Consider the following 21,503-nt stretch of genomic DNA (forward strand, 5'->3'; position numbering starts at 1 on the left):
TCATATTCCTAAAAGATAACCTTGATGATGCTGAGAGTTAGTGAGTTAGAGTTGAGTTACTTGAAAAACTAAAGTGAAACTTTATTTATTCTATTGCAGGGTCTGATTATTATATTGTTGACACTTTAAAATGCTGTACAAATCAGATTTATTATTTAATAAGAAAAACAAATTAAAGTAAAAAAAAAAAAAAAATTCACATTTTTTCCCTTTATTTTTCAATATCGCGATAAATATCGTACCGTGGACTTTTTATCGCGATATTATCGTACTGTGAGTTTTTGGTATCGTTACATCCCTAGTAGCTCCCTATGGGACTGTGAAATGCATTAGATCAGATAATGGGACTGAGTTCACTAGTAAGGAGTTTCAGGGTGCGTTCACACCTGCCTTGTATAGTCCGGTTGAATCGAACCCTGGTGCGTTTAGCCGCTTGGTGCGGTTCATTTGGGTCGGTGTGAACACAGTCCGAGACCTCTTAAGTGAACTAAACAACCGGACTCTGGTCCGCTAAAATAGGTGGTCACGGAGCGCTTGCTTGCGAACTCTGGAGCGGTTCATTGTTGGTGTGAACGCAGTCCGCACCAAACCATAGGAAGCGTAGTATTTACGTGTCACAAGAACGCGGATATCTTCAAAATCTTTAGCGAAAGAGTCTTTCAAGACATCCGCGGTTGTTTAGTTAAAGAGTGAAGCAGAATGAAGTGTTGAACAGTGTCGTGTAAAGTAAAAATTCTCCGTCAGCTACATAAAAGTAAGAAAACCTGTCGTTGGTGAAACGCCCCTCCTTACTGCAGAACGTCTCTCATTATGTTGTAATGTTTTTTAACGGACGTTGTCTGATTATATAATCATATGCGCGGGCCGCTAGTGTCTGTTGATCTCCAGATTAACAGCAGCATGAGAATAACCTGCCGAAAGTGCAGATGCTCCATGGCGGAGGCTCCGGTAGAAATTGCCGGGATTTGCGTTTTTACCCCCTTAATGTCTGACCAATGGTTGAACAGCATTTCCGTGCACATGACTTGTGTTTAAAGTTTATAGTCCGTTTGAGTTTTGCCTGTGTGAACGCAAACCGAACCTTCTGAAAAATGAAACAATGTAACAAACTGTCATTTGGTGCGCACCAGAAAACGGACTATTAGGTGTGAATGCACCCTCAGACACTATTGAGAAAGAACAAGATCAGACATGAGACGTCTTGTCCTTATTCCCCACATCAAAACGGGACAGCTGAAAGAGAAGGGTGCACTCTTTTTGAAATGACCAGGTGTATGTTTATTGACAGTGATCTGCCTAAAAACCTGTGGCACTATACCATTCAGGAAGCAGCACATACCAGAAACCGGTGCTTTAAAAAGTACTGACAGGGAAAAAGTGTAACTTAGATGCATACGTTTGAAGCAGTGTGTTATGCGTACCAGCAGGACAGGGGAAAATGAGATACTAGGTTTGAGAAAGGACGTTTTGAAGGGTATGACAAGGGAAGCCCCGCCTATCTAGTTTACTACCCCGACAAAGAGAAGGTACAGAAGCACAGACTAGTAAAGTTTATCACCAGCACAACTTGTGATAGCGAGACTCAGACACAGTGGCTAGAACAGGATTCGGAGGAAGACTTTGAAGAAGGAGTAAAGGCCCCACAGCCTAGTGTACTGAGCAAATATGTACAGACTAACGCTCCACAGTCAGCACCAGAGAATGATGGCGAACAGCACCCCATGGTGTCGTCACATGCCTCAGACAGTGGGAGATATCCCAGTAGGGAGCGCAAACCCCCAGAGTACTTGAGAGATTATACTCAGGAAGATAGTGATGAAGATGATAAAACACTCATTAGTATAGATTATTGTTACAGAGCAGTTTGCGGTGTACCTCTGACCTTTAAAGAGGCCATGACCTCGACTGAGTCAGAAAACTGGGGAAAAGCGATGGATGAGGAAATTAAGTCTCTAGAAGACAATCAGACTTTTACCCTGACAATATTGCCAGAGGGCAGGAAAACAGTGGGAGGTAAATGGGTCTATTCAGTTAAGGGAGACGTTGATGGACACGACAAGTACAAAGCTAGGTTCGTAGCAAAGGATACAGTCAGAGGGCGGGGATAGATTACGGGGAGACGTTCTCACCTACAGCCAACCTGAAAGTGTACGTGTATTAATGCAGAAGGCAGCCCAAGAGGATTTGATTTTACACCAGATGGATGTAAAGACAGCCTACCTGCATGCACCCATCGATCACGACATTTACATGGAACAACCTGAGGGTTATGTAAAGGAGGAAGAAAAGCTAGTGTGTAAGCTAGAGAAGTCAATTTACGGCCTGAAGCAGGCGAAATTGGAATACGATGTTGCATGAATGCTTAACAGATGACAATTTTACACAGAACCCGGCAGACCACTGCGTGTACTCCAAGGAGTCTAAAGAGGGGAAAGTAATAATTGCTATCTGGGTCGATGATCTTATCATCGCAGCCAGCAACACCAAGATTTTAGAGAAAGTGAAGAACATGCTTTCCACAACATTTAAAATGAAGGATTTGGGGAGATTTAATCATTTTCTTGGCATGGATTTCAGTCAGTCTGATGGCTGTGTATCACAAAAGAGATATGTGGAAAAGATACTGGAACGTTTTGACATGCAAGAGTGTAGGGTAAGGGAGACACCTTGTGACCAAAAGTTAGAATACACTGAAGATGCACCTAAAATGGTGGATGTGAAGAAATACAGAGAGGCTGTTGGCAGCCTAATCTACATTGAACATTGGGTTACAGTAAAACACGTTTTGCGTTATCTCAGGGCAGGGTCGGCTCTAGAACAAATCTAATGGGGGGGCAATCATTTACCAAGGGGGGGCACACACTGCCGTCAACAATCAACACACAAACACCAACGCAACTTCAATTAAAAAAAAACATGCTGTAAAGTCTATTGTCTTTCACACACATTGCAGGGGTGTAGTGCTATTTTATAGCACACCTATGACTTGTGCAGACATGCACGGTTGTGGCACGACCACCAAAAACAGAAACATATGGACATAGGCCACCATATAAAAAGTGTGCAAATGTATTTAGTATCCTATCCATGTGAACATGTTTTAGGTGGGGGGTGGACCTAACCTCCTCTAGGAGGGTCTGGGGGCATGCTCCCCTGGGAACATTTATTTTTAAATATTGAAGTTAAAAGCATCAATCTGGTGCACTTTGAGAGCAAAGTGGAGAGATCTATGGATAGCCTACATCTTTCAGCATTCATATGAAACAGAACTGTACACAGATGTTCTCTTTCTTTATGGATATTTTACTAATCACTCCCCTTTTAAACTATATTCTTGTGTTACTGTCCTATAGTATTTCATACCTGTTTTTCATTTATTCTCTTATTTTGTAATAACTATAATGATCATATAAAGGTGTTCCTCGCAAATACTTGTTTACATAAATGGTGACCAAACAGTTTGAGACCCACTGAGATAACTTACACTAAAGTGAACTATCTAAACACTGAGAGAGTCCTTACCTCACTGAGCTGAGGTTATACGATCCTCTCAGTCTGACAGGAGAGGACTCTCCTCCACCTTGGTGTAGAAACAGCTCTTTATACCCGTTAGCATAGCTAGCTAACCAGATGCTAACAACAACATTCCACGTTACCGCTCGCGCACTCACAAAATGTGCTCGTGCCACACACACACAGAGCCGAGCTTGAATGAAACACAGAGACCCAGAAGTAATTGTACTGTACTGTATATCATATTATTTACGATGGCTTTACTGTATAATCAGTGTAACAGATGAACAGATGGCCACTGGGCTTTCATCTAAACACACAGCCACAAAACAAAGGTCGGGTGTCATTGGTCAAGCAACACACCAATCAGAGAGCAGCAGTGAGCACACCTCAGACTGTGTTTCATATTTGTATTCTTTATTTCTGATGTATTTCACACAAAAAACCTTTAGTGGAAACGTTTTCACTGATATGATTTATAAAAAAAAAACGTTTGAGCATGAGTAAGGACAGCTCACTAGTCTCTTGGAAATCCAAGAAACAGCCTACAGTAGCGCTTTCCACATGTGAAGCTGAGTATATGGCTCTAGCTCTAACTATACAGGAGTGTATTTACTTGGAACAGCTACTAGAAAGGATAGATACATACATTGTTGCTTTGTTAATTAAATATGAACAGGTAAACAGTAAGCACAAAATTCATAAGTGGGAGTGTTGAGGTATAACGTATAACATACAGAGACATGTATATTGTATGACTCCATGTAATACTGTGTACCATATTGTTTATGTAAGTAGCTGCGACTACTACTGTGTTCATTGGATAGCGCTGTAGCACATGATTGTGATGTCACTACCTGGGTTATAAGACCGTTGGAAGTCACGCCCCTTCTCTCTCTGTCCTTAAATCTCTTGACTTCCATCCATCCATCCATCTTCTCCCGCTTATCCGTGGTCGGGTCGCGGGGGTAGCAGTTCCAGCAGAGAGCCCCAAACTTTATTTTCCCTGGCGACATCAACCAGCTCTGACTGGGGGATCCCAAGGCGCTCCCAGGCCAGCGAAGAGATATAATCCCTCCACCTGGTCCTAGGTCTACCCCTTGGTCTCTTCCCAGCTGGATGGGCCTGGAACACCTCCCTAGACAGGCGCCCAGGTGGCATCCTAACTAGGTGCCCGAACCACCTCAACTGGCTCCTTTCGACGCGAAGGAGGAGCGGCTCAACTCCGAGTCCCTCCCCGATGACCGAACTTCTCACCTTATCCCTGCGGAGAAAACCCATCTCGGCCGCTTGTATCCGCGATCTCGTTCTTTCGGTCATGACCCATCCTTCATGACCATAGGTGAGGGTAGGAACGAAAATGGCCCGGTAGACAGATTGCTTTGCCTTCTGGCTCAGCTCCCTTTTCGTCACAACGGTGCGGTAAAGCGACTGCAGTACCGCTCCCGCTGTTCCGATTCTCCGGCCCATCTCACGCTCCATTGTTCCCTCACTCGAGAACAAGACCCCGAGATACTTGAACTCCTTCACTTGGGGTAAGGACTCATTCCCTACTTGGAGTGGACAGTCCATCAGCTTCCTGCTGAGAACCATGGCCTCAGATTTGGAGGTGCTGATCCTCATCCCAGCCGCTTCACACTCGGTTGCGAACCGATCCAGTGAGTGCTGAAGGTCGCAGACCGATGAAGCCATTAGAACCACATCATCTGCAAAAAGCAGTGGTGCAATCCTTAGTCCACCGAACTGCAGACCCCCTCCCCCATGACTACGCCTTGAAATCCGATCCATGTATATTACAAACAGGATTGGTGACAAAGCGCAGCCCTGGCGGAGGCCAACCCTCACCGGAAATGGGTCCGACTTACTTTCGAGGACCCGGACACAGCTCTCGCTTTGGGAGTACAGAGATTGGATGGCCCTGAGTAGAGACCCCCTCACCCCATACTCCCGCAGCACCTCCCACAGTAACTCCCTGGGAACTCGGTCATACGCCTTCTCCAAGTCTACAAAACACATGTAGACCGGATAAGCGTACTCCCAGGCCCCCTCCAGGATCCTTGCGAGAGTAAAAAGCTGATCCGTCATTCCACGACCAGGACTGAATCCGCATTGTTCCTCCTCAATCTGAGGTTCGACAATCGGCCTGACCCTCCTTTCGAGTACCTTAGAGTAAACTTTCCCGGGGAGGCTGAGTAGTGTGATGCCTCTGTAATTGGCACACACCCTCTGATCCCCCTTTTTAAAAAGGGGAACCACCACCCCGGTCTGCCACTCCTTCGGTACTGTTTCCGACTTCCACGCAACGTTGATGAGACGTGTCAACCATGACAGTCCCTCAACACCCAGAGCCTTCAGCATTTCCGGGCGGATCTCATCCACCCCCGGGGCTTTGCCACTGTGGAGTTGTTTGACGACCTCAGTGACCTGAGGAGGTCTCTTGACTTGTGTGCATCTAATAAATAACGCCGTGATGAATGGCTAAACTTCAACTGCTGCAGAGAGACAAAAGGTATGAGTCTAAATCTGCTAACAGAGCGGTTTCACACACAAAAAAAAGTGTTACTTCACAGTTTTATGACACATTTAATTTTTTTGACTTGCAACATTTTCTTTTAAATTGACAAACATCATATATGTAATTCGTGGCACAATTCAAACGGGATCGAAAGATAATCTTTCTCTCGCCATTGACTTAAATACATACTTTTTCCAAAATAAGGTCCCATGGAGGTCCCCCAGAAAGGGAGGGACTTCGGCTCTCTATAGAGTGGCGAAGTACCTCCCCTTCCGGTTTTCAACAGTTCTATACCAAGAAATATTATGGTTGATGGTCGCAAAAATCAGGCAGTGTTGGTCTTACATTTTTCGCAGACAGGTCCCCTACCACCTACTTAAAAAAATGTCAATATAGTTGTTTATAAAGACTATTACAAGTAACATTTACTTCAGGATGCTTTAGTATCTTCTGAAAGCAATTAAGCACTTGTACTCACAAAAAGACTAACTAGACTTCAAATCTAAATATTAGATTAGAGTAAGGTCTGCAGTTTCTGCAGTGTGGGTAATGTAGTCAGAAGGTCATCACAGCTGGAACAGTTGAGGTGTAGTTTGAAGAGTGCACATTCCTGAAAGAGAACATTACTTTTAGCTCAAATGTCTTTAGACGTTTTAGTAAAGCTAATTAACACACACATACTTTTAATGCAACAACAACAGCAGCATTGCTAACTGACAATAACATTGACATATAAGACATTAAGCCTTCAGGATATCTTGAGAAAATGGGAAAGCACAAATTATGGTATGGAAACAGATGTTGCCTCTACCGGAGATTGTTGGTTCTCATTCAGGGTGAAAATGTAATGTGGCTTCATTTACTAAACTTTTAAAAGTGATTGACATATTTTGTAGTTGCTCCATCCTGGGTTAGGATTACGGAGCTTACACATGGCGGCGTGCGTTGAAGCTTCAATGCTTCTTCCCATTCACTTTGAATTGGGTGACGTCACGCTTCGGCCGAACTGCATTGTGAGAGCAAAGCGTAACGACGGAAGCGTCAGCCAATCGAATCATATGCCAGTACAAGCTCTTGCCAATCAAACCGCTGCTTGTGTGTCCGGGGCAGGAGATTCATGTGATTGGTTGTTGGTCGAGCGTCAGACATGCCCGCCGGCAAGCTTCAACGCACCCTATGCTGGGACTCCCAGCAGCTTCTACTGAAGCCTTCCGATCCATTTATATAAAATCCTGTCTGAAAATCAGCTGATCAGATTTTGGCCACTTTATGATGTGATAACGATTTTTTGGCTTGTGTAACCATTTGCCAATAACCAACCAAGGTAACACCCCCCCCCCCCCCTTATCACCTAAATCTCCTAGAGCACCATTGTGTTTCTCTTAACCAAATATCTAAGGGAGTGGCACCTTATTTTCATCTAAAGTAAAAGACAGAGAATCAGCACTTTTGAAACAGGGCTGAAACAGAGGGGTTTATGGGATGCTACAATGCATGATCTGTTTGGTATTTCAGCCAAACACTTCAGAGATGTTTTGTATATATCTGAGAACTATAATATATTTATGAAAAACAGTATAATTGGGGACCTTTAATGTCATAAACTGATGTTCTGTTAAAGGCCTGTTTCTGCTACTTCTAATGAGTCAAAAGAGGAAATCTCAGTAAATGCAGCATCAGAAGAAAAGATTACTACTCAAATTAGACAGTTGAGATGATTTGTGGCACCTGAAAGCATTCCAAGTGAAAAAAAATAAAGGCAAGAAGAAGAATAGAGGTAGGGGTCAAACCTGTTCACATTGACAGAGATGATACTCTTGACAGGTACGCTCTTGGGACCAGGAGCCGGATAGAACACTGGCTCCTGAACAGTTTGTTTGGATCGGCGGAGGGCGTATGGATCAGCAGAATGCATGGGGTAGGAGCCAAACGTCCCAGCTTTCATTCCTCCTATCTGACACAAGATAGAGCCACACAAATACACAGATACATGTGAAAAAGTTAAATATACAACAGATATATCGCGGGTTAAAGAATGGCCACTTGGCCAGAAACAGTTTTTTCCCTCTGACCCTGCAGTGGTTTGCAGACGGAGGAATTACCTTTTTGTTGGGGGACGGGGGCTTGAAGGGGACTACAGAAATCTTCTGGTCAGATGGGAGGGGCTTGTTTGCGGGTGGGAGGGGCTTGTCACTGCGGTATGGGTTTCCTTGGAAATAATCTCTTGGATGGAGGTTGAGTCTGAAGGGGCCATCTTTTAACTTGGAGTGATGGATTGCTGCCTCCTTCTGTACCATACACAAACACATTAACATGTATTCTTAACTCAAGGTTGAAAATATATTTCTAAATTGATGTAAGTAGTTCTTATTAAAGCAAATGTTTATAATAAAATGGTAAAAATGCGTAATTCACCGTAATGTCTTTACGAAGGATTTCTATGAAATAATTTTACTTTGTCACCATCCAGTTTTAATGAAGCTTTTGTTTCAAAGCGTAAACTGCTCCACATGGGAGGTTTACAGACAATAATAACGGTACACATTAGGATGGTCGACATGGCCACAACTTTATATATGTATGTCATTTTATAGGACAGGGTATATGTCACCTGGGGAGCTAACTGTCGCTAAAGCAGGAAAAGAAACAAAAATGATACAAACTTTTTTTGACAGAATTGCTACCTTGTCCAATAAAAAAGGGATAAGTTAGAAACAAATAAGACAAATGTCCTTGAGCATTTTTTACAACTGACTACAGTAAAGGCAAACTTAATAAACCTGCCAAATAATTTTTCTAACCTCCTGACTTATTTACCACCACATCTGATCAGCTGATTGTCTAGTTTGTTGCCCCCTCTGACTTCTTTATAGAAAGTTGTTGTGTTACCACATCCATCAATGTCAGTACTTTGGTGAATATGGTATTATAATAACCAAGATAAATAATCTCCGAAACTAAAAAGTAATATAAGGCCCAAAGGTATAACATAGTAATCCAGAATTATTTTAAAAGCGTTACCTTTAGAACTTCTCTGGTTCTGCTGTACGGGTCGGACGAATACAACTCAATTCTGGACAGAGTCACATTGGGATAGCTGCAGGAGAAGTGATAGGTTAGCCATAGCATCCTTAGAACTGTTCGTGATATTCAATCAAATATGTTTGAGTTGACGGTTTATAAGAAAAGAAAAGGGCACACTGTAGTATCTTAGTTGTTCCAGAGTATACAGAAAACAATAAGTTACATTATGCTGTGCTTATGTAAGAGTTCTTGCCATAAACCTGTAACCACTGCCTTTCTTGGAGGGGGAGGTGACGATGTTGCGTCCAGGAGAGCGGTGGGCTTTCTGTGTGACTGACAGCGGACTCATGGCCTCCAACGGTCCTGACAGAGTCCCGTAGTAACTGCCTGACCCACAGCTGGAGGGAGACGATACGACCGTGAGAGGACTCATGCATGTATATGTGTGTGTTATTGTCTGTGTGTGTGTAATCTCTCACGGCTGTGTGACTCTGTTACAGGGCAAGAAGGCCTTGCCCAGGTTCTTGTTGTTCTGCTGGTTGCGGTTCTGTCGGGCCAGTCTCACAGGGTCACTCAGAGCTTCTCGCTCAAATATCCGTTTGAAGGACTGATCGAAGAAGCCGTTCTGTAGAGCACATCGCTGTTTAGAAACCCCAGCCAGCATCTGTCTGCTGCGGTGGGCCGACTCATTAAAAGGACCTGAATTTCAGATGAAAGACATGAGATCTACATGTACCCTTGTGTCTTTAGAGATGCAAATATACATATTAATATAACTTTGCTACAATGTAGGTAGCGGTGTTCATGTTGTATCACAATTGAAAAGTTGGTAAGTTTACGCAACACAGACTTACACAAAATGTGTAATAGCTACTGTGGTCCACAGGGCAAAACGCAGAAGCCCCCCAACCGGGGTCACATATGTTCGCATCAATCAGTTATACTGTATTCGTTTTAGCATTATTAGACCTGGTATGAGCAGCAATCCAAGCTTTTTTCCAATAGAGTGGCGAAGTCCCTCCCCTTCCGGGGGAGCTCCATGGGACCTTATTTCAGAAAAATGATGTATTGAAGTCAATGGAGAGAGAAAGATTATCTTTCGATCCCATTTTAATTGTGCCACGAATTACACATATGATGTTTGTCAATTTAAAAGATAATTTTGCAAGTGAAAAAAAAAAAAGATGTCGTAAAACTGTGATGTAACACATTTTTTTGTGTGAAACGATCAATGAACTACATCTCTGGTCTCGCACAACAACACACGTCACCAAGATGACCGTCACTACTGTCAAAAAAGGGATTGACTACCCTCACTATCAGAAGAATGTCATGCAAAGCTGTCTGCCTTCCTTTGATTCTCTCTGAACTGCCTGGTCTTTTTAATGTTTAATGTCAACCATTTGTGCAGATAGCATGAAGTAGAAAAGATTGCCGATGCTAATATAGCGTTAGCGTTAGCGTTTCTCCCCCGGGCTTAAATTGTGTATTATAGAATGATAATACTCTTCAAAGGGTTCACGAAATATGACTACTACTCTTACTGTTTAACATGTTGGGTTACTTGATGTTACTTCATGTTAAGGCTAATACAAATGACAAGGCTAAGACTGTAATGCTAACTAATGTGCTTGCTACTAGCTGGGTAGCTAACTTGATCCAGACACTCCTGGTCCTTTCATCAGACGGGAAGCGAAAGAACGAGCAAGACCCATCTCTTCATTGACTTCAATACATAATTTTTCCGAAATAAGGTCCCATGGACCGGAAGTAGATGGGCGTGACTTCGCCACTCTATCTGAAAGGTCAGTCTGCAGGCTGTCCTTCCATGTATATGTGAATTCTCAAATTAGAAAGATTAGAGCATATTGTAAAACTCTGATATGAAAAACTGTCCTTAATCATCATTGTTGTTGTCTCCTAAGGGCATCATTTTGATTAGTTGATTAACTAAGCTTGTAAGCTGGAGGTATTTAAAGAAATGTTTTTTATCAAGATTGAATGTACACCTCATCTCATCAAAGGACGTCATGACATTCGAGTCTGCCAAATAAAGGCAGATCATTTTGAGTCCCTTTGACTCCAATCATTGAAAGTTGCGTCTGCACAAAAGAATGAACACCCCATACTGGACTGTATGGTGATAATGTATGTGGTTCTTTGAAATATCTTTCACATCATACAAGATCTTTATCATTTGTTTTACAATTTTGTATTTGTTTGCTTAAGTTTCTTACTGTATCTGAATACATAAGGGAAGAGGTAGATTCAAACTATGAGATTCCATTTCAGTCCAATGAGGAAAACATAGAACATAATAGTTCTCAGCTGCACAGCCCAGTAATACCACATTACATTTGGACACTGTAACCCTCCTCCATCCAGGCCCGGTTCCAGAACAAAATGACTCAGGGCGCATCTGAGATTAGAGAGGGTGCAGTGGTAAAGTGCTATTTTTATAAGTGGGGAGTGGACCTAACACCCTCTTGGGGGGGTCCTAACCTCCTCTAGGGCGGTCCGGGGGCATGCTCCCCCGGAAGATTTTTTTTAAATATTGAAGTTAAAAGCATCAATCTGGTGCACTTTGAGAGCAAAATTAAGAGATCTATGGATCTATGTGCTTTTTGCTTGATTCATGCCTTCCCAGTCCCTTATCACGTACAAGAGCATGGCGCCAGTTGTTGTAGCCAGTTGTGGTGAAGGCAGGGGCGGCGGGTACTTTAGGCTAGGGAAGGCTAACGGCCCGTCTACACTACAGGCATCAAAAAATCTTGAAGCTGGGTGTGTCTGAGGCTTGGCGATTTCTCGCGACCAAGGCGACCAACAACCAATCACATGAATCTCCCGCCCCCGGCATACAAAGCAATAGCAATGTTAAAACGAAGTAAACTGGATATAAAATCCCCAAACAGGCGAAAACCTACCAGTTTCACCTACTGTCTCTGCCACCTCCCTCCATGCCTCGCTCCTCCGATTTATATCCCGGTAGATGAACAGAGACTGATCATACAGCACCGGGTGATTCACTACCGCTATAATGAATTTTCCCTCCATTTTTTTTAATATGAGGAAATGACCTGCGTAGTCTCTCCCAGCATACACGCGGTTTGATTGGCTAGCGCTTGTACTGTCAGATTTGCATACGCGGGATTCGATTGGCTGATGCCAAGCATCGAGCCTCAAAAGTTGAACATTGTTCAACTTTTGATGCCGATAGATGCTCGTGATGCTTGCAAAGCCATGCCATGCTCCCCACAATGCAGTTCGGCAAAGTTTAAAAATCTTCTACGTCACCCCATTCAAATGAATGGGCGAAGCGTTGAAAGCATTTTTTGATGCCTGTAGTGTAGACGGGCCGTAAGCCTTCCCAAATATTTTTTTCACTGCATCCTGGTAAAATTAAAATATAATGTATAATGTTTGTGTCTTTGACAAATTTTGGCTGCTATGCAGCCACCAGTAAACTGTACTACGAAGCCAGTTCAACATACCCTGGATATGTTTGAGTTATCTTAACTAATCCTAACAAACCAGATCTCGCTATACGGTCCTATGACGCTGGTTATCAACTCAGTAAATCAACCCAGGGTTTCTCTGTCCGGCTGAGAGCGCGTTCAAGGGGCGGGGCTAGCAACATTTGACCAATCATCAAAAACATAGACAAGCGTACTGACAGCGCAGCGTCATACTTCATTAATGAAAATGAAACTATAATATTAGACAAATATGAAGAAGTTAAACTTTAAACATCCATGACTTGCGAGTGTTTCAATGCGTAGGCCTACATTAACAGGTTTATGATATCACTGCCTCATCTAAGACACGAGTGATCTGACTTAATAATTAACATAATTACATTTGAGTTGAGTGTTTCGTCAACTTAATGTGTTGCTTAAAATAATACTTCTGCATAGGCTATATGTTGGTAAGTGTTGCACAGCCAGATACGGCTCGAGAAGCTGACTCAGATAAGGAAATATATGATATATTATGATTTTTGATTATAGCTCGCGTTATTAACGCGTTAACTTGACAGCCCTAATATATATATATATATAATATATATATATATATATATATTATATATATATATATAATATATATATATATATATATATATATATATATTATCTATATCACTATCAGGAGTCTAACCAAAGAATATGTCTCTCACAATAGAAAACAAAGAACCACTTGTTGACACTGAGTCATCTACAATCTGCTCGTTCATTTCACAAATGAGTCGAGCTGGAGGTTTAACAGGTCTACCTGCCCTAGTGCAAAGTGGAAGAGGCTGCATGGCCCTGTGTGAGTGCACCTAGTTGTGTATCTGTTGTAGGGCTGCACGATATTGCAAAAAACTGACATCGCGATTTCCCCCGCCCCCTGCGGTATATATTGCGTTTTTTTAACCTGTTAAGCCCCAAAGTCCCGGCGGGTACTTTACTTTTTTTTTTCACAACACTGTGTCTCAGGGGATCTTGATATTTAAGAACCTATTAATGTGTTATACCAGATTAACGGAAATAATCTCAGCTAACTGACGATACAAACCATTTTTACCAAAACAAAACACAAGTCTCATAAGAAGCATCTAAATGACCCCTGAGCGAAGAAATCAAGATAAAAGTACCCTTATTACTTATCGTAGCTGCACATACAAGATATCCGATTAAAGCTGAGGTTCCACAGATTATTTAGGTATTCTTTCACACACAGTGACGTCACGAGCTACCCACAATGCATCACGCACCATATATATATATATATATATATAAATACGCCATTTTCCTGGAGGTGCAAATATCCTGGAAGTGCAAATATAAACAGCTAGTTAACGTAGCCAGGCAGAGCGCACTAGGTTTTTTTTCTGAATTAACGACCGAAGAAATCGCTGCATGTCTTCGGATTACATCTTTGGACTTGAGGGGTGTGCTTTAGGTCGTTACCAGCGTAAACTAGAGCTGTGTGGGTTGTCGGATTGCCCTTACAGACTGCCTGCAGATGTATGGAAAAACGACAGTGGCCTTTGTCGATTTTGGCTGCATCTACGTCTAATTTCTGCAAACACCAGGTGAATACCCCACTTGTCACAATAATATTATCATGCCATTGCATATATGTGGTATTTTAGAGGTGACTAGATATTGATTAAGGCAATAGACTATGATATTCAGTACAGGAAGCTTAGCAACACCTAGACGGTGTACGGCTGCTTGCACCTCGCGTAAAACGGCGGATACCGGAAGTACGGTGTCGCCCTCGGCCCAATACCCGTATGTGTGTGTGAAAGAATATAGTATCATCACTGAGTGATCCGAACTCGGACAGGGGAAGCAAACACAGACATCACAACACGTACCTTTACGTAGCTTCTAGGGGAGATGTATCACTGTAGCTGTCAATCTGATCAAAAGACGTGTTCAATGGCATTAAAACGAGAAAAAACGCTGCTGAATCGGTTAATCCATAGGTTTTTAACTTCTCTGTATAAAAAAATGATTTCATTTATAATCCATAATTCCATTTTTATGTAAAAATCGCAGAGCAAAAGTTAGCTGCTAATGGTAGCCACCAGAGTGGCTGCTGCTTCCGGTCTTGGCTATGCGGCGGTCCAGCGCAGTCTAACACACACACATTACCAAATAAGGAGTGAGAGTGACGCGTAGCCAAAACCGGAAACTGCATACACTCTGGTGGCTACCATTAGCAGCTAACTGTTGTGCTCCAATTTTTACATAAAAATGGAATTATGGATTATAAACAATTGCTTCAAAGCCACAGATACATTATCAACCTATGGATCAACCGATTCAGCCGCGTTTTTTCTCGTTTTAATGCCATTGAACACGTCTTTTGATCAGATTGACAGCTACGGTGAGACGATCTCCCGTAAAAGCTCCGTAAAAGGTACGTGTTGTGATGTCTGTGTTTGCTTCCCCTGTTGCGAGATCGGATCGCTTAGATACTATACTTAAATAATCTGTGGAGTCTCAGCTTTAATCGGATATATTGTATGTGCAGTTTCGATAAGTAATAAGGGTATCTTTATTTTGAATTCTGTGCTAAAGTGCGTTAGCATTAAAAAAAAAAATGAATAAAACCGCACGTCCCTGCGGTGTGAATATCGCACATGCGCATATCGCGGTTATCGCCATGACACGGTATATATCGTTCAGCCCTAATCTGTTGCCATGTCAGGGGAGGGCACACAATGAGCTATTTATGCTGAGGGCTGTAAAGAACAATCTTGGGACACCTCACATTCAACAGTGGAGGGCAACTGTGCAACACGTACAGGGCCGTCCCTGGCCAACATGAGGCCCCACACAAAGTTATATGATGAGGCCCTCTGTTTCGCGAGCGTCAACGGGGGGGGGGGGCGCTAGTGGAGCCGTGCCGCGCCACATTTTCGGCTCAGTGGAGGCACCCTCCGCAAGATGAGGCCCCCTCCGCAAGCTGAGGCCCCACGCAGTCTGCATGACCTGATGATGAGGGAGGGACGGCCCTGAACACATACGAAAGAGTCTGAGGGATTCAAAACCTCACACACAACATGTGAGATCAAAGACTCTTCTGCTTCTGAAGGTGCTGTGCTCACAGCCACAACTGAAGAACAATCAGGTTGGCTGGCTATCTCATCCCCATCATTTGCATCATCCATCTGCAGGAGCCAGTTAACTGTCTTGGTCTCACTGTCCTGTACAGCAAGAGAAACCACTGGGTCACTTTGTCCACTTCCAGCGACAGAAGAGCAGCTTGACTCAAGATCTTCATCGCCTCCCACAGGGAGAAAACTCACAGGAAGCAGGAGATTCCTGTGAACAACTTTCTCCTTTGACGTCACAGGGTCTCTAATGCAGTACACATTGATTCCTGGCTTCACAGATATCACTTCATAAACTGTGGAAACCCATCCGTCTGCAATCTTTCTTTTCCCTCTCTCACCACGATTTGCAAGCAAGACTCTGTCACCAATAGTGAGAGGTGACCCTTTTGCTTTGCGGTTGTAGTTCTTTGCCTGACGCGCCTGTTCAGTGTGACTGTTCTGCCGGGCAATGTGAGCAGCTTCAGCCAGGTCACGTTTCAAGCGGGAAACAAACTCACAATGGTCAACAACAGCACTGTTAGAGAGGGCATGCTGGAACACAACATCAACTGGCGGACGTGGGGTCCTCCCAAACATGAGAAAGAAAGGTGCAAAGCCTGTTGTTTCATGCTCAGTGCAATTGTAACAGAATGTCAGCATTTGGAGCAATTGTGGCCACCTGGCCTTGGAATGTGGAGGCAGGGCCCTTATCATGCTCCCAAGTGTTCTGTTGTACCGCTCGACAACTCCATTCCCCATAGGATGGTAAGGGGTGGTGTGTGACTTCTGGACGCCAGCCACCTCCATGAGCTCTTTAATGAGTTGACTCTTAAAATTGTCTCCTTGATCTGAATGGATGCGTTTGGGGAAACCATATGACCTGATGATGAGGGAGGGACGGCCCTGAACACGTACAAAAGAGTCTGAGGGATTCAAAACCTCACCCACAACATGTGAGATCAAACACTCTTCTGCTTTTGAAGGTGCTGTGCTCACAGCCACAACTGAAGAACAATCAGGCTGGCTGGCTATCTCATCCCCATCATTTGCATCATCCATCTGCAGGAGCCAGTTAACTGTCTTTGTCTCACTGTCCTGTACAGCAAGAGAAACCACTGGGTCACTTTGTGACAGAAAAAGTCATTCCAAAGTCGACGAGTGACCTGCTTAGCTGACTGATTTTTGCACGGGAATGCATGAGACAGTTTAGTAAAATGATCTGTGACTACCAAAACATCCACACACTTTTTGTCAGTCTGTTCAGCAGTCCAGAAATCAATACAGACTAGTTCCATCGGTTCAGAGGTGCAAATGCTTTCAAGAGGAGCACGGTCGTTAGGCTCAGGTGTTTTTCCAACCACACATCGGAAGCAATTTCTCACATGATTGATGATGTCACATTCCATCCCTATCCAAAATAATCTCTGCCTGGCAAGATAAAGCGTGCGGGCCTGTCCCTGATGACCAGCTGAGTCATGTATGCCATTGAGGACTTGGGCCTTAAGGGAGTCTGGAACCACCATTTGGTGGATCGTCGTGTTCATTTGTCTGTCTTTCTTTACCTTGCACAAAATGCCATCCTTGACGGAGAGTTTGGGCAAGTGTTTTAGCAGTTTTGACACTCCGCAATACTCAGCAGCACGCTCACGTCTCGTGGGTCTCCTGCGGCGCTGGATGTAATAGAGAGCCCTGCCTATGACATCATCCTGCTCTTGGAGATGAACAAGTTCACTCTTCGGTAGAGAGGAAGTCTGGTCGACACCAGCGACCTGAAAAACAGCTGGTCCTGTTCCTCTCACTTGGCCGACACCTCGAGTGTCGTGTGTATCCAACACTGCTGAGACGTCATGTGATGACAGGGACCCCTGAGAAGGAGGCTGGGTGACGACGGCTATGGCAAGCCATTTGAGTATTTATTCCATATCCTTGATATCAGACGGCGGCTGCCTGCACTAGTTGGCTCTTTGATTTAACTTGTTAGATATATGGTCAAACTAGTTTGGCACTCTTTTTTAGCAACTAGTGGCACTTTTGTTCGACTAGTTACCACATAAGCCTTACTAGTGACGCCAGGAGCAGCACTAGTAGCACCAAAGTCCCAACTTGTAAGCTTTTTGATGAACTAGTGACTAGTGTTGCACGGTGTTGAGATCTTCATAGTATGTTGAATACTTAGTTATAATCAAATATAATCAATTATATTCTTGTATAATCCACAATGAAAATGCTTCATATTTTAGATTTTTCTATATTTACAGCATAAACAAAACACAAGTGGTTTGTTAAGTTGAGTGTAAGACCTATAATGATTTATGCCTTACTCTCTGATAAGAGAGTAGGCAGTTTTTTCCCTCTCCTCTGACAGCAGTTCACAGGGAGGGGGGCTCCTGACTTAAGGAGAAACACATTGAGGCCTCAAAAAGGTGGTTATGTCATAGCCATAGAATATGTCTGGTCATGTCTTTTTTTTTACACAAACATGGGAAGGTGTGTCTTATGCCATAGCCAATAGAAGATGTTGGTTGGGAATAGAGGAGGTGTTTTTTTGGGGTTTCGATCCGTTTTTTTTAGCATAAAGAGACTGGTTTTTTGAGAGAGGGCGAGAGAGAGGGGGAAACCCCTGGTATACTCTCTCCCGGTGAGCTCTGGCCCTCAGAGCGGGGTAAATGGCTCTCGGTAAGGTTACCTGGAATGCGTTATTAGTACGTGCAGGATCTCAGAACTAATAGCTCTATTTAGATCTACCTGGAATGCGTTATTAGTACGTGCAGGATCTCAGAACTAATAGCTCTATTTAGATCTACCTGGAATGCGTTATTAGTACGTGCAGGATCTCAGAACTAATAGCTCTATTTAGATCTACCTGGAATGCGTTATTAGTACGTACAGGAATCTTAGAACTAATAGCTTTATTTAGATCTTGGATAGATGAGAAATATGAATTAAGGTTTTAGATAAAAAATATAACCCCAGCATGATATGTTGCGTATAATTATAATGTGTTAAAAGGTAAAAACCCTGTATTAGTTTGGACCTATTTTTCTTCAAATAAACTGATCTCACCTTATGGACTGGGACAACTAAAAGAAAATCTGTGCTCTCCTCTCCTGCTTCAAAGGTAAGACTGCACCCTGCCACACACACTTAGGTAGGAACACACTTCATTTACTGATATCAAAATCCTTCGGGATCCCTTAAACAGATTAAAAAGAGTTGTCTGAATAGAAACAGCAGTTAATTGAACCTGGTTCTTCGGGGAGTTAATAGAGGTGAGATCTTGCTGACGTTGGTGGATCTGAGCCAAGCAGTAAACTTACATTGACTCAATAACTTCAGTCAGGTCAATTAGTAGGTCAGAGTAATTTACCGGAATAAATTATCAGGACCTCGCCGACTCTAAACAACGGTGTACCGATACTTGAAAGGTACCGCGATACCCTGCTGTTAAAAACGTTACGATTCCTCCGTTTCATTAGTATCGGTACTTTAAGAATGACGGGGGAAAGTACTCCGGTGAGAAAGCGCTGTTTTAATAAGAGCCGTGTGTGTTCAGCGCTCTGCTTCCACTCCCTGCACTGCATTCGTGCCTGCAGTCCCGCCCCTCTCAAGCACGCTCTAAGTCCCTCCCCTCTCAAGCACGCTCTAAGTCCCTCCCCTCTCTCGTGCACGCGCTAGCTGCCAGAGCATGTGAGAAAGCGAGAAGCATGGCTGCAAGTGGGAGTACAAATGCCGCTGCGCCTCGGCTTGTTGACAAAAAAGACGCCAGAAGCGACATTTTGAAGTATTTTAGCTATATCTCTGACAGTGAGGGCAAGCCTACGGACACCACGAGGCCTGTCTGTAAGACATGTTTTAGATCCCTGCAAACCAAGGGAGCCAACACATCAAACTTCGCTAAGCACCTCGCCAACCGGCATCCAGACAGGTTAGCGAATGTGATAGATAACATAATTACATCATGCTCAATCCCATGCCCTCAAATCTAAGTCAAACCAGTGTAATTTATTTTGTGACAAATGAACGTTTTCGTAGTTTGCCGAGGCAATTAATGGCAATGATAACTGTCTAATATGGCTATCTTTTTAGCTAACTTACCAATGTGGTTATGGTTCTGGTGTGAAATATAAAGCACAATAATTACATTTAAGACTGTTTCCCTTTTTTTAAGAAAAGTATCGAAAAATAATTGGAATGGCAATTCTTGACTTGGTATCGGTATCGAAACCAAAATGTTGGTATCGTGACAACACTACTAGTGGCCCTCTGACCGTACTAGTGATGCTAAAAGTCTTACAAGTTAACTAGTGCGCTGCAAAAGCTCTGACATGTTAACTACTAAAAAAGAAGCAGAACTAGTTAACTAGTGGCATACATTTGACTGCACTAGTTAACTAGTAGCACCCAGAATCACTCACTAGTTAACTAGTAGCACCCAGAATCACTCACTAGTTAACTAGTAAAGGCAAGAGGTTCACTAGTTAACGCCTCTTTTGACCTTACTAGTTAACTAGTGGGGCTCAAAATGTCTACACGTTAACTAGTGAACCCGTTGCCCTTTACTAGTTAACTAGTGAGATACATTTAAATTCCACTAGTGAACTAGTGAGGCTAAGGAGAGGTGCACGTGATGGAAGGCCTACACATGTTATCACTGGCAAAACAAATGTCCCAAACTACAGGAAGTACTTGAGGAGTAGTGGAAACAAGACTACACTGTGCATGTTTGTGAGCAACTACATTGTCACTGCTGCTCCACAGAGACTACACTCAGGATTTGACAAAGGGGAGAAGGTGAAGAGCATCTGCACAGCAGGAGTCAGCAGTTTGACATCACTGTACAGTGATCAGGAGACACAAGGATGGAGCTCCATGACATACATCTTGCAGAGTCATATTCCCGCACCATTGTGAGGTCTGATGGCACAGGTGTGGAAATACTGCTCATATGTTATGCAAGCAAATACATGTTTGGTTCATCTCTAGTGTACATGCATGCAGGCCATGGAATGAGAGAGAGATATGTCCCCATCAACACCATATGTGAGAGAATTGGAAAAGACATGTCTAACTGTCTACCAGCATGTCATGCACTCACTGGCTGTGGCACAAGTAGTTTGTACAGAATAGGAAAGACAACAGCATTCACCAAACTCAAGACCAGAGATGGGGTCGTTACTAAAAAAAGTAATATATTACATATTACTTTAAAAAAAAAGAAGCAATATATTACACTACTTCGTTACTCTCTACATAAAGTAACTCGTTACTTTACTCGTTACTTTACTCGTTACTTTACTCGTTACTCTACTCGCAGGGCCGGCCCGCCCCTCCCTGCAGGCAGATCAGGCAGACTGCTAAAGTTTCAAATGTTCTCTTTAGTTCAGTTTCCATTGTCGCATAAGACTGATCCAGATAGCTCCTGAATGTTTTCCTATCTGACCGTGGCTGTCCTCTGTCTCCTGCTATCTGCGGCGGCGCACTCACAACATCCTCACTCTGGGTTCGGGGGTCCTTAGCTATTAGCTTCACCTTAGCATGTGTTCTTTGCAGGTGTTTGTTGAGGTTTGACGTGGTGTTTACAGCAGTGGATAACAGCTTCTGGCCTGGACACAGTTTGCACCTCACCGTCACATTCCTGTCTATTCTTCGGACTAACTCAAAATAATGGGCATACCTCCACCCCTCAAAAGTTATCGCTGACTCAGCCATGTTTATGCAGCACTGCACGTGAAGATGTGGACGCGCAAGTCGCGCAGATTACGTACATATACACCTGCGGCGGAAACCCCTCTTGTCTGTCAGTGTGATTATGACTGATTTTAGTAAGTAACGAAGTAACGCGTGTCGGGCAATGTTAGTAAC

The 21,503-nt window shown here is 43.3% G+C and overlaps 2 protein-coding genes across 3 annotated transcripts in view; one reads left to right on the forward strand and one right to left on the reverse strand.

Annotated features, from left to right (window-relative positions):
* The window catches only part of LOC117550421, a 56,457-nt gene that overhangs the window by 8,352 nt on the left and 26,602 nt on the right, over positions 1-21,503 (forward strand). Inside the window, exon 2 of one of the 2 annotated variants that reach the window (XR_004569642.1) lies at positions 9,337-10,053. The exons of the other annotated variant lie outside the window; for it this stretch is intronic. The gene's annotated coding sequence lies outside the window, so the exon portion shown is untranslated. Of the gene's footprint in view, positions 1-9,336; positions 10,054-21,503 lie in introns of those variants that run through there. 2 annotated transcript variants of the gene reach the window in all.
* Positions 6,251-10,005, reverse strand: cunh4orf47 (chromosome unknown C4orf47 homolog). The gene is made up of 6 exons (XM_034222866.1): positions 9,532-10,005; positions 9,313-9,450; positions 9,050-9,125; positions 8,131-8,316; positions 7,819-7,982; positions 6,251-6,638 (listed from the first exon to the last, which is right to left on the reverse strand). Exons 1-6 carry the CDS (start codon positions 9,714-9,716, stop codon positions 6,584-6,586), a joined length of 804 nt encoding a protein of 267 aa, XP_034078757.1. The 5' UTR covers positions 9,717-10,005; the 3' UTR covers positions 6,251-6,583.

This window comes from Gymnodraco acuticeps, unplaced genomic scaffold (assembly GCF_902827175.1).
Source record: "Gymnodraco acuticeps unplaced genomic scaffold, fGymAcu1.1, whole genome shotgun sequence".
NCBI classification, from domain to species: domain Eukaryota; kingdom Metazoa; phylum Chordata; class Actinopteri; order Perciformes; family Bathydraconidae; genus Gymnodraco; species Gymnodraco acuticeps.

What these genes read in the sequence shown, in the direction of transcription:
- cunh4orf47 (XM_034222866.1), bottom strand. Translation starts at nt 9,716, where the DNA reads ATGCTGGCTGGGGTTTCTAAACAGCGATGTGCTCTACAGAACGGCTTC. An exon ending in TGTAACAGAGTCACACAGCC is followed by an intron (nt 9,451 to 9,531) that starts GTGAGAGATTAC and finishes GTCTCCCTCCAG; the next exon opens with CTGTGGGTCAGGCAGTTACT. An exon ending in GAACCAGAGAAGTTCTAAAG is followed by an intron (nt 8,317 to 9,049) that starts GTAACGCTTTTA and finishes TGTATGGTACAG; the next exon opens with AAGGAGGCAGCAATCCATCA.